This window comes from Podarcis muralis, chromosome 17, assembly GCF_964188315.1.
Source record: "Podarcis muralis chromosome 17, rPodMur119.hap1.1, whole genome shotgun sequence".
Taxonomy (NCBI): Eukaryota; Metazoa; Chordata; class Lepidosauria; order Squamata; family Lacertidae; genus Podarcis; species Podarcis muralis.
Genome location: NC_135671.1, coordinates 41,738,490 through 41,751,773, shown reverse-complemented (window position 1 = coordinate 41,751,773; position 13,284 = coordinate 41,738,490). Strand labels below are relative to the sequence as shown.

General features: G+C 43.7%; 1 protein-coding gene across 16 annotated transcripts in view; it reads right to left on the bottom strand.

The window, feature by feature from the left end:
* The window catches only part of LOC114587348 (methyl-CpG-binding domain protein 1), a 112,469-nt gene that overhangs the window by 80,331 nt on the left and 18,854 nt on the right, over nt 1–13,284 (bottom strand). For 14 of the 16 annotated variants that reach the window (XM_077921237.1, XM_077921242.1, XM_077921245.1 and 11 more), the window contains exons 3-7: nt 12,708–12,822; nt 11,599–11,646; nt 10,430–10,749; nt 5,108–5,200; nt 1,694–1,779 (exon numbers count right to left, since the gene is read on the bottom strand). In XM_077921237.1, the coding sequence (XP_077777363.1) occupies nt 1,694–1,779; nt 5,108–5,200; nt 10,430–10,749; nt 11,599–11,646; nt 12,708–12,822 (662 nt within the window). The remainder of the gene's footprint in view (nt 1–1,693; nt 1,780–5,107; nt 5,201–10,429; nt 10,750–11,598; nt 11,647–12,707; nt 12,823–13,284) is intronic. The other 2 variants (XM_028711401.2, XM_028711411.2) reach the window with 1 other exon arrangement.

Here is a 13,284-nt window from a genome sequence, read left to right as displayed (position 1 = left end):
ATCTGCATCAGTGCAGAGCAGGATCTTTTTGGCTACAGCACCTACCCTTTAAAAACTCCTATCCAGGGAAGTGCTCTACTACTTGGGGGTGGGGGAATAACTTGCCCTGTCTACTGGTGTTCATGTAATTACTAGCAAAATACCAATTACTGTGGCACTTTGGGTACAGCAGAACAAGAGCTTACACTGCAAAGACCCTGGCAACTTCTGTTTCAGTGTATCTGAAGAAGTGTGCATGCACACGAATGCTCATACCAAGAACTAACTTAGTTGGTCTTTAAGGTGCTACTGGAAGGATTTTTTTTTGTTTTGACTATGGCAGACCAACACGGCTACCTATCTGTAACTGCAAAAACCCTGGTTGGGGTGAATTCCCCAAAGGACCATCCCTGTGTCACAGGGTCAAAGGTGGAGTACGTGGTTTGACTCCAACAACGTCATCCTGTTAGCATAAGGACTTCCCATTGTGCAACAGCCTCCAGAGCAGATTTTGGGGCAGAGGGCACTGGACTCCCATCATTCCTGATCACTGGCCATGCTGACTAGGGATGATGGAAGATGGGGGGGGGCTAAGGCTCCCCACCCTGCCATAGAACCAAATGGCTGGCTACCAGTCATTAATTACTATGTGAGAAAGTAAATGGATCCTCTGCTAAAATACGACAGAACCTAAATGCAGCCCTTGCCTACCCCAGTCATTAAGAACCATCAGTGCACAGAGCAAAGAAGACTCAAAATTCATAAATGTACATTTTTTCAATTCCCCAATATATTGTACTTAATGCAGATTGTTTTACTGTGAGCCACATTGGGATCCAATCATGACTGAAAAGCAGGACATAATAAAATAAAAAGCAAGAATTCTTTGCTTAGCTCTTAATTCATTCAAAGGCTTATCAAAGTCAGACTGCTTTCAGTATACTGCTCCAACCATGCTTTTGGAAAGCAGCAAAAAAGGGGTTGGGGACTTGCATCAATCGACATTTGCAACACTGCTTCACACAATGCAATGTCAAGAGAATTGACTTTCATTATTAAAGAAGTATGACATGAAAATGTTTGGGCAGTAGCTAATGATCAACTGCGCAAAACTCCAAGAAATCAGTGGCTTTGTTTAAACAAGCAGAGCAGAAGCCAAGTGGCAACAGAGCTTAGCTGAGGAAGTGGGAAAGCCCATGTATATGTTTACAGGGTCATGATTCAGCCATCCGGCATCCTTAGCTAGAAGAATTCAATTACAGTGGTACCTCGCAAGACGAATCCCTCGCAAGACAAAAAACTCGCTAGACGAAAGGGTTTTTTGTTTTTTGAGCTGCTTCGCAAGACGATTTTCCCTATGGGCTTGCTTCGCAAGACGGAAACGTCTTGCAAGTTTGTTTCCTTTTTCTTAACACCGTTAATACAGTTGCGACTTGACTTCGAGGAGCAACTCATAGAACGCGGTATGGTAGCCTTTTTTGAGGTTTTTAAAGACTTTGGTGATTTTTGAAGCTTTTCCAAAACTTTCCCGACACCGTGCTTCGCAAGACGAAAAAAATCGCAAGACGGCAAAACTCGCGGAACGAATTAATTTCGTCTTGCGAGGCACCACTGTATTCTCAGTTGTGGAGACAGAGCAGAGATCTCCTCGAGCACTTGTGTTTTACTTCCGTGGACTTGGGTTTGTGTGTCCTGCTTTTCTTTAAGTACAAACCTCTGCAATCTGGGCAGAGCCACCGACAGCGTCTCTGGGAGGGGAGCATCACTCCTGGGAACTGTCCTTGACAGCTGGCACAGCATCTGGAAGAAGAAGAAACAGGAAACGTTAGGAGCAACAGTCCCAACAAAGCATCTCAAGCCCTATATGTTTCTTATGTGTTTGCTTATATCCCACTCTAAAGGCCCAAGAGGCCCTCAAAATGATTCTTGCAACACAAATGTATATCATTAAATATAGCACTAAGGACTGAAACAACATGGTGTCCAAGATTGTTCCGATAGCTTTCTTGCCATCGTCCCTGGTCTTCCTTGCTAATGCCCTTCAGCCTTCAGACAGCAAAGCCTACCCTGGACCTCCAAAGCAAGGGGAACTCAGCCAAGTGACTGGAACATGATGGAGGCAAGTTTCTTTGCTTCTCAGGCATCTGTGGCAGACACAAACTGGGTAAAACCAAAAAAAATCCTTCCAGTAGCACCTTAAAGACCAACTAAGTTAGTTCTTGGTATTGGCAGATAGCTGTGATGAGCCTGTTGACGACTCTTAACGACTGCAATAGGTCTTACAGGAAAAAGCAAGGGGTGAGAAGGTGAAAAATGGCTTTGTCATGTATAATGAGATAAGAATCCAATGTCTTTGTTCAGACCAGGTCTCTCCATGGTTTTAAGTTTGGTAATAAGTTGCAATTCAGCAGCTTCTCTTTCCAGTCTATTTCTGAAATTCCTTTGTAGTAAAACAGCTACTTTGAGATCTTGTATAGAATGTCCTGGGAGATTGAAGTGTTCTCCTACTGGTTTCTCTGTCTTGTGATTCATTATGTCAGATTTATGTCCGTTTATTCTTTGGCGTAAGGTTTGGCCTGTTTGTCCAATATAGAGAGCTGAAGGACACTGTTGTCATTTGATGGCATACACAATGTTAGACGATGAGCAATTAAATAGTCCCGAGATGGTATGTGTGATGTTGGGGCCAGTAATGGTGTTGTCCGGGTGTATGTGGCAGCAAAGTTGGCACCTGGGTTTATTGCAGGCTCTGGTGCCAGTGTCCGTGTTAAGTCTGGTTGTAGTATTATTGTGGGTTAGGAGTTGTTTAAGATTGGGTGGCTGTCTGTAGGCAATGAAAGGTCTTCCTCCCAGAGCTTGAGAAAGAGAACTGTCATTGTCCAGGAGAGGTTGTAGATCTCTGATGATGCGTTGTACTGTTTTAACTTGGGAGCTGTATGTGATGACTAGAGGTGTTCTGTTATTTTCTTTTTTGGGTCTGTCTTGCAGCAAGTTCTCTCTGGGTATAAGTCTGGCTCTGTTGATCTGTTGTCTAACTTCATCTGCTGGGTATTTTAGTTCTAAAAAGGTTTGCTGTAGATCTCTTAGGTGAGAGTCTCTGTCTGTAGAATTGGAACAGATACGGCTGTAACGTAGTGCCTGGCTATATACAATGGACTGTTTGGTATGTTTGGGATGGTAGCTAGAGGCATGTAGATATGTTTGTCGGTCAGTTGGTTTACGGTATAAGGTGGTGTCTATGCGCCCATCCTGTATTTTTATAGTAGTGTCCAAAAAATGTATTTCTTGCATAGATTGATTCATTGTTAGGTTGATTGTGGGGTGAAATTCATTGAATTTCTGGTGGAAGGTGTCCAGGGTCTGTTGACCATGTGTCCAGATGATAAAAATATCGTCAATGTATCGCAGGTACAAGAGAGGTTTGAGTGGGTAGGAGTTTAGGAAACGTTGTTCTAAATCTGCCATGAAGATGTTGGCATACTGTGGGGCCATGCGGGTGCCCATTGCTGTGCCGCTGATCTGAAGGAACAGGTCATCACCGAATTTGAAGTTGTTGTGGGTAAGGACAAATTGGCAGAGTTTGGTGGCAAAGTCTGCTGTGGTTTTATCTGAAATTGTGTTCCTTATAGCTTGTAAACCATCGTTGTGTGGGATGTTGGTATACAGAGATTCCACATCCATAGTGGCTAGTATAGTATTGTTGGGGAGATTATTTAAAGATTGTATTTTCCTCAGAAAATCTGTCGTGTCACGTACATAGCTGGGAGCACTGATGGCATATGGTTTCAGAACAGAGTCCATATAACCGGAGACACCGGTAATAGTGCCAATACCTGAAATGATGGGGCGTCCTGGATTTCCTGGTTTGTGTATTTTAGGTAGAAGATAGAAAGTTCCTGGTCGAGGTTCTGTTGGTGTGTTGGTGAGGATCTGTTCTTGGATGTGTGGGGGTAGCTCCTTAATCTTGTTCAGTTCTTTTTTGTATTCTTGTGTGGGGTCTGAGTCCAATTTTATGTAAAAGGCGGTATTGGAAAGTTGTCTGTGAGCCTCCTGAATGTAGTCAGTTTTGTTCATGATGACGACAGCTCCACCTTTGTCTGCTTCTTTAATTATAATGACTGGGTTGTTTCTGAGATTATCTATGGCTCTCCTTTCAGCATGGTTTAGATTTTGTTGTAAGCGATGGTGTTTTCTGGTCACATCTGTTTGGATTCTGTGGCGGAAGCAGTCGATGTACAAGTCCAGTGTGGTATTGCGTCCATCAGTAGGGGTCCATGTGGAGTCCCTTTTTGTGTAACACTTTTTCGGTGGTAGTTGGTGGTCAGTGTTCTGTTGGGAGGGTGGTTGTTGTTCTCCAGTGGGTTGAGAGGTGTTGTGTTGTGAAGTTGTTGCTTGTTCTGCTTTGTTTTGTTTTTCCTTTTGGAACTCTTGCCAAGCTTGGTGGTTCCTGATAGAGTTGATAGAGTTGTCCAATACAAGGAGTTCCTCCTTTATTAGCTTCTGTTTAGAGTAGAGAACGCTTTCTCTAAGAAGCTGCTCAAACATCTGATCAGCGTTCTCTACTTGCTTGGCAAGAGTTCCAAAAGGAAAAACAAAACATTTACCACTCTCAAAAACAGAAAAACAAGAAACTCTCTAACCTTTCCAACCTACAGGCTACAGGACCTATTGCAGTCCTTAAGAGTCGTCAACAGGCTCATCACAGCTATCTGCCAATCACCCATTCCCACCACCCTTCTGAGTAATACCCCTCCCCACCTTCTCACTATATAGAAGGATCTGGCAACTTCTGTTTCAGTGTATCTGAAGAAGTGTGCATGCACACGAAAGCTCATACCAAGAACTAACTTAGTTGGTCTTTAAGGTGCTACTGGAAGGAATTTTTTTTGTTTTGACTATGGCAGACCAACACGGCTACCTATCTGTAACACAAACTGGGTAGGAAGTGATGCTACAATTGCCCCACATTTGGAAGGGATTCCATATGTGAGGCCTTGAGCAAGCTCTTGGCACTTGGAATAAGAGGCATTCAGGCTTTGAAATGCTCTCACACAACCCTTACCAGGCAGGGTCACAGTGTACTCCAGAGCACACCTATGGAAGTGCTATCATAGTTACAATCAGCTACCTGGTCAGGCAAGTGGAAGTGGGAGGCGTGTAGTAACTTGGCTTCTGATCCAAGCTTCTCCGTGCCTTTCTGCCTTCCGAGTCCTTGCCTAACCTAATTATTCCAAAAGGAGGAAAGGGCAGTAGTTTTTAGCAGTGTACAAGGAAGAAGACATCAAGTACAGGTAATTTTCGTAGTGCTGTCAAGCAAAATTTCTGATACATGTCAAAAAAATGACAAGTGGGAAAATAAAAGTTTTAAGGCTAATTGTACACTATTCTAGGTTCTGAAGTAGGTCAAGCATGGAAGAACCCATGTCCACCCCAAACAAAAAAAAATGGGCTCTTGTATTTAATGAACCAGATCTCTAATGTAGAAAGGGTGTTGCAAATTCAGTGTTGCCCTATGTCAATTGTGCTTGCCAGACAGAATGATCAGTCTCCCCTCCCCCCCCCCATTCTGGGGGTTCTCTCAACACACCAGGGCCAATTTCAGGGTGTGTGGAGGGTCACACAGGGGAAGAGGGGGGGGGAGGCGCACTGTGCAAATGGAATAATAATAATAATAATAATAATAATAATAATAATAATAATAATAATAATTTATTTATACCCCGCCCATCTGGCTGGGTTTCCCCAGCCATTCTGGGTGGCTTCCAACAAAATATTAAAATACAGTAGCCCATCAAACATTAAAAGCTTCCCTAAACAGGGCTGCCTTCAGATGTCTTCTAAAAGTCTGGTAGTTGTTGTTCTCTTTGACATCTGGTGGGAGGGTGTTCCACAGGGCGGATGCCACTACTGAGAAGGCCCTCTGCCTGGTTCCCTGTAACTTCACTTCTCGCAGTGAGGGAACCGCCAGAAGGCCCTCGGTGCTGGACCTCGGTGTCAGGGCAGAACGATAGGGGTGGAGATGCTCCTTCAGGTATACTGGGCCGAGGCCGTTTAGGGCTTTAAAGGTCAGCACCAACACTTTGAATTGTGCTCGGAAACATACTGGGAGCCAATGTAGGTCTTTCAGGACCGGTGTTATGTGGTCTCGGCGGCCGCTCCCAGTCACCATTCTAGCTGCCGCATTCTGGATTAGTTGCAGTTTCAGAGGTTCAAAGGTAGCCCCACATAGAGCACATTGCAGTAGTCCAAGCAAGAGATAACCATAGAATGTACCACTCCTGCAAGACTGTCCAAGGGCAGGTAGGGTCTCAGCCTGCATACCAGATAGAGCTGGTAAACAGCTGCCCTGGGCACAGAATTGACCTGCGCCTCCATGGACACCTGTGAGTCTAAAATGACTCCCAGGCTGCACACCCGGTCCTTCAGGGGCACAGTTATCCCATTCAGTACCAGGAAGTCCCCCACACCAGCCCACCCCCTGTCCCCCAAGAACAGTACTTCTGTCTTGTCAGGATTCAACCTCAATCCATTAGCTGCCGTCCATCCTCCAACCGCCTTCAGACACTCACACAGGACCTTCACCGCCTTCACTGGTTCTGATTTGAAAGAAAGGTAGAGCTGGGTATCATCCGCATACTGATGAACACCCAGCCCAAACCCTCCTGATGATCTCTCCCAGCGGCTGCATGTAAATGTTGAAAAGCATGGGGGAGAGGACAGAACCCTGAGGCACCCCACAAGTGAGAGCCCAGGGGTCTGAACACTCATTCCTTAACACCACTTTCTGAACACAGCCCAGGAGTTAGGAGCAGAACCACTGTATAACAGTGCCCCCAGCTCCCAGCCCCTCTAGACGGTCCAGAAGGATGTTATGGTCAATGGTATCAAAAGCCGCTGAGAGATCCAGCAGAACTAGGAAACAGCTCTCACCTTTGTCCCTAGCCTGCCTCCGGAGATCATCGACCAGCGTGACCAAGGCAGTTTCAGTCCCATGGTAAGGCCTGAATCTTCACTGGAAGGGATCCAAATGGTCCGCTTCTTCCAGGCGTGCCTGGAGTTGTTCAGCAACCATTCAGTCAGTCGCCTTGCCCAAGAATGGAAGATTTGAGACTGGGCGATGGTTTTTTAAGAAGTTTGATAACCGCCTCTTTCAGCGGGTCTGGGAAGGCTCCCTCACAGAGAGAAGCAGTCACCACCCTGCGAAGACCATCACCCAGCCCTTCTCGGCTAGTTTTTATAAGCCAGGATGGGCAAGGATCAAGGAGACAGGTGGTTGGTTTCACAAGTCCAAGAGGCCTGTCCATATCCTTGTAGCTTCCACTGACAGTACTGCTTTGGTGAATTCCACCCATTATTTCCATATTTTAGCTCCTCATCATCCTCAAACACTGTCACATTCAAAACACTTCAGGAATTTTACTTGGCAATACAACATTCCCTGCACCTGTGGGGTTCTGTCTACATCTCTGAGTTTAGTTACTGGCAACCAGCACAATGAATGATGATGATCATTTTATTATTTATACCCTGCTCATCTGGCTGGGTTGCCCCAGCCACTCTGGGCAGCTTCCAATATGTATAAAAAACAAAATAGTTTTTATATTATTCTCAAAAAATGAGGGAACAGCTATAGTTTCATCCCAGCAGGCTTTGATTATCTTAAAATTACTGTATACAGGAGCCAGAATCTAGTACTAAAAGAGTATTAGAAATGATTGAAGAATTTGGTCATGTGGCAGGGTTTAAGTTGAACAAATCAAAAACTAAAGTTCTTGAGAAAAATCTAACACCAATTGAGAAGGAGAGGTTTCAGAATGAGACAGGTTTAACATTGGTTAAGAAAGTGAAATATCTGGGGATTAATATGACAGCTAAAAATGGGAATTTATTTAAGGACAACTATGAAAAATGCTGGACAGAAGTGAAAAAGGACCTAGAAATATGGTCAAATTTGAAGCTTTCCTTGTTGGGTCGAATTGCGGCTATAAAGATGAATGTATTGCCAAGAATGTTATTTTTGTTTCAATCACTACAAGTTTTGGACAAAATGGACTGTTTCAAGAAGTAGCAGAGAGACATTTCTAGATTTGTCTGGCAGGGCAAGAAGCCCAGAATAAAATTTAAAATATTAACTGATGCAAAGGAAAGAGGTGGATTTGCCCTGCCAGACCTTAAACTTTATTATGAATCAGCAGCATTTTGCTGGCTGAAAGAGTGGCTGCTTCTGGAGAACACAGACATTTTGGATTTAGAAGGTTTTAATAATGTGTTTGGGTGGCATGCATATTTGTGGTACGACAAGGTTAAAGCACATAAGGCATTTAAAAACCATATTGTCAGGAAAGCATTGTTTAATGTCTGGATAAGATACAAAGACTTACTTGAAAATAAAACCCCAAGGTGGTTGTCACCGATGGAGGCTAAGGCTCAGAAAAAACTCAATATGGAGGCCAAATGGCCGAAATATTGGGAAATTTTGGAGCAAGAAGGAAACAAATTGAAATTGCAGAGTTTTGAGAAATTGAAAGATAAAGCGCGAGACTGGCTTCATTATTACCAAATAAGAGAGGTATATAATTTGGACAAAAAAAATGGCTTCCAGGTGGAAAAATCAAAGTTGGAAACAGAACTGTTAGAACCCAAAACTAAGATACTTTCAAGAATGTATAACTTGCTCCTAAAATGGAACACTCAGGATGAAACGGTTAAATCTGCTATGATTAAATGGGCACAGGACTTTGGATATAACATTATGTTTGCTGACTGGGAACAGTTGTGGACCACAGGTATGAAATTTAAGGCATGCAATGCCTTAAGAGAGAATATTATGAAAATGATTTACAGGTGGTACATGACACCAGTCAAGCTTGCAAAAATCTATCATTTGCCCGATAATAAATGCTGGAAATGTAAAGAAACTGAAGGTACATTCTTTCACCTTTGGTGGACGTGCCCAAAGATTAAGGCTTTCTGGGAGATGATCTATAATGAAATGAAAAAGGTATTTAAATATACCTTCCTGAAGAAACCAGAGGCCTTTCTCCTGGGCATAGTCGGCCAATTGGTGTCAAAGAAGGATAGAACTTTCTTTATGTATGCAACAACAGCAGCAAGAATACTTATTGCAAAGTATTGGAAGACACAAGAACTACCCACACTGGAAGAGTGGCAGACCAAGGTGATGAACTACATGGAATTGGCAGAAATGACTGGCAGAATCCAAGACCTGGGAGAAGAGTTGGTGGAAGAAGATTGGAAGAAATTTAAGGACTACCTGCAGAAATACTGTAAAATTAATGAATGTTAAAATGATGTTGGACTGAAAATAAGTGGTATTGGCAATAAGAGTAATAAGAATATGTAAATATGGATTGATAATGGATGAAAATATATTATAATAGGTTAAGATCAAAAGTTAAGATAAATGAAAGAAGGTATGGATTTGCTGATTCGATTATATAAATGGGAATACAAAAAGGGGAGGTGTGAGGAAGTCAAGAAAACAAGCTAATGAGTCTATAAATATTGAAAATTGGATTTGTTTCTTTAATTTTTTGTTTCTTTTCAGCTATTTTGTCTTTTTTGTATTTTGTATGTATTTTTTATTTGTATTTTCTTTAGCTTTTTTGTATTTTGCTTTATGTTTTTTCTTTAATATTGTAACTCTTTGTTCTTATTTTTTCTATTTTGCAAATTTATGTTTCTATTTGAAAAATGCTTAATAAATATCTTATGAAAAAATAAAATAAAATTACTGTAGTCGCTGCTAGGACCATAACATTATAATTAAGTCTGCTTAGCACTACCTGCCTGCTATCTTAAGATGCAAAGAAAAATTCCAGACTTTGGGGCTTCAATATAACATCCAAGCTTTCTCTCTTCCTATAGGACACACACTCCATACCAGCTTTGCTGTATGGAGTTTAAGAAAAGTTCTGGAAACTGCAAGCACTTGCTCTCCATTTTGTGACATTTTATTGGTCCTAATAAAGCTTTACCCCTACTGTGATTTTGGCACACCCACAATGCTTGCCGTTATTTGTATGTGTTTTATTCAATGGTGTATCTTGTTTTATCTTATTGAACATCACCCTGGGCTCCTTCTGGAGAAAGAGCAATTCATAAATGCAGCTCCTTCAACTCAAGTGTTGCTGAACACTCCTGATGAGAGAGAATGGGGAGCAAATGTTCAAAATCTGAAGCCTCAGAGGAGTGGGAATGGAACAGAGATGTCAACCCCTCACAAAACCTCTAAGGTAGAGCAGAAGAAGATTTGCGTGTTTTAAAAAGAAGCATGAGAATACACCAATCAGATTTTTGAGAGCCTCCTACCGTTTATAATCATTTGTTTTCTTTAGTCTCTGTGAGTCCTGTCTTGACATTTAAGGTTTCTGAAAGAGCCTGGGCTCTCCACTGCAACAAGAGGAAAGCAAAAGAGGGAGATGCTCACACTACAGGTTCCTCTGGGATGGCCTCTTCCACTGTCACGTTGCCCATTTTTCCCAGAGGAAGGAGGGCTGGAAGCTGCTTCCGACATCGGCGCTTGTGGGGCTTCATGGCTGGCTGGTCTGCAGCAACTAGAAGTTCTTGCTGCTCAGCCAGAATAGCGGCAGGTGCTTCTACTGGCAACTCCAGTTCCATTTGGGGGGGTTTCTGGTCTGGAATCTCCTTGTCTGGAGGCTCTTCAAACACTTGCAAATCAGGAGGCTTCTTGAGTGGAGGGGTGGCTGCTGCCGGAGGTGGAAGATGCCTTTTACTACCCTTTTTGACCTATAGAAGAAGAAACAGGCAGTAAAGCAATAGTTTACAAAGCATGAGCCATACCCTAAGGAAGGACAGCTGTCAAGGGGATTCATCCTTCTCCTCCACCTCAATGCCATGATTTGGCCTATAAACAGGAGTCCTATCTTTCCCAATACAGAAGGCTCCATCAATTTCCCTATGGGCTAATTAGCAGAAGAGAAGAATGGGAGCAGCACAGAGCAACCCCCTTTTCTAAACACTTCCTGCTTCCCTAGAGTTTCAAACCCAGGGAACCTAATCCACTCACCAGATCCATTTGGCATTCCTCTTTGCTAAATGCAGGCTAAGTGAACAAGCCAGCATTATCATCATGCAGCCCACTGCCTTTTACTCTTCATGTCAAAGATCAAGGCTATAATCTTGTAGCACGTAATTGGGAAAGACTACTAAAGCTGTGGACTCAGAATCATAGCTTAGAAACCCTACTTTGCTAATAATTATGCATGAAAAGCAAGGGAGACAACCATCCTTATGGAGCACAACCGGAGGCAACTAATCCGTGTTAAGCGGTCCTGGGAACATGCCTCACTTACCATCTGGGCAAGTTTTGGCTTTGCCATCAGGTGGTTCCACCATTGTGAAGCTTGCCAAAACTCTGCTTGGAAGTTTAAAAACACAATCACACCACAATAATTCCCCTTCCAAAGATACCCATCTGGGAAGCTTCTGCCCAGCTATGCAAAAGCAATCGCCACAGCAAAAAAGGAAAGCGGTTGTGCTGATAGCTTCCTTCTTTCTTCATCTTCCCCCATATAGTTCTTCCAGATGACATTCAACAGCCAGTCTAGATCTGGCCTCAGCAGACAGCACACTCACCCGCTGGTGGCCTCCTCCAGTGGGTGGGAGGGGTTGTAGGAGCTGGGGCTGCAGCAGGAGAAAGCAGTGAAAAACGAGAAGACCATTAGAAGAAGGGTTTGGATTTGATATCCCGCTTTATCACTACCCGAAGGAGTCTCAAAGCGGCTAACATTCTCCTTTCCCTTCCTCCCCCACAACAAACACTCTGTGAGGTGAGTGGGGCTGAGAGACTTCAGAGAAGTGTGACTAGCCCAAGGTCACCCAGCAGCTGCATGTGGAGGAGCAGAGATGTGAACCCGGTTCCCCAGATTACGAATCTACCGCTCTTAACCACTACACCACACTGGCTCTCAGTTCCAAGTGCTACTGGGTTTATGAACTAGCAATTTATAAGCTTAGGGTATCAATGCAGTCCAACAGACAAAGAAGACTGAGGTAGAAGACTTGAACTTTCATGCACATCTAACCCAAGGAACCATCTGTAACCCTAGAGGCCTCCTAACAAAACTGACCAAGAGCAGGTTGCACTACACCAAGGATGGGGAACCTAAGGTCCCCTAGGCAGGAGTTGGAAGCCCAGCTCCCATCAGCCTTAGCCGGCACAACTCATGCTTGGAATCATGGGGAGAAGAGTGTGATTGCATTCATGACATGCTTAATGGCTTCCCATGGGCTGGCCAATGTGAGAAAAGAATCCTGAACTGGATTGGACTTTGTTCCCACAGAGTTCAGCTATGTATTGAGGACTACAGGCTCCCCATTCCTGGACTACACAATCAGTGCATCAGGGCTATTGGTACCTATAGGACCAGGGGAGCACCTTGTCCAGGCATGGAAGGCTTACTGGGTGACCTTGAGCCAGTCGCCATTTCTCAGTCTACCCGCCTTCACAGAGCTGTCGTGGGGATAAAATTGGATGGGATGACCACATATGCCACCTCAAGCTCCTTGAAGAAAAGATGGGACATAAAATGTTGTTGTTGTTTTTTAAAAAAAAGGAAGGGTCTCTCCCTCCAAAAACGCACTTAAACATGCATAAAATATGGGAGCATATGCAGGTCACTGCAATCAGTTCACTTCTAAAATGCTACCTCTGCTACCAGAACCAAAACTGTTTGGATCAGTACCTCAGCACTTGGGTCTACATAAATCCCTTTCTTGAAATCAAAGTCGGTCAAATCCCGTGATCCTCCCAGTAACCTCAGGAGCTCCACTCTACTGCGGATTTTCTCTCCTCTGGGGCTATGAGGGGGGAAAGAGAGAAGCAGCTGTTAGATGTGTAAAAAAGCAGCACAGTGAAAGTAGGAGTGAGCTGGGATGTTTGCATAACACAGTGCACAAGGGACTCTCTGATCTCAACAAAGGGATGTGGATCAGGTAAGATTTCAAGTGTTGCCCAATACAAGGGAGATTTCTCACTTTATTTGAAACTTTTTGGATGTGCACACCACTGACACGGAAGCTAAGAATCCTATTGTTTTGTTATGTACTGCGGTTGTGCTCTACTTGGATGCAGAGGTGGACTGAGGGTCAAGAAACATAGCTTAAATCCTAGAACAATGGAGGCCTTGTGGATGGGTGGTTCCTGTGTCCAGGAAATAGACCCTGCACATGTTCCAGATGGGGTTGCACTCTCTCTGAAGGAGCAACTCAATAGTCGGGGTATCCTCTTTGATCCAGCCCTGTCACTAGAGTCCCCAGTGA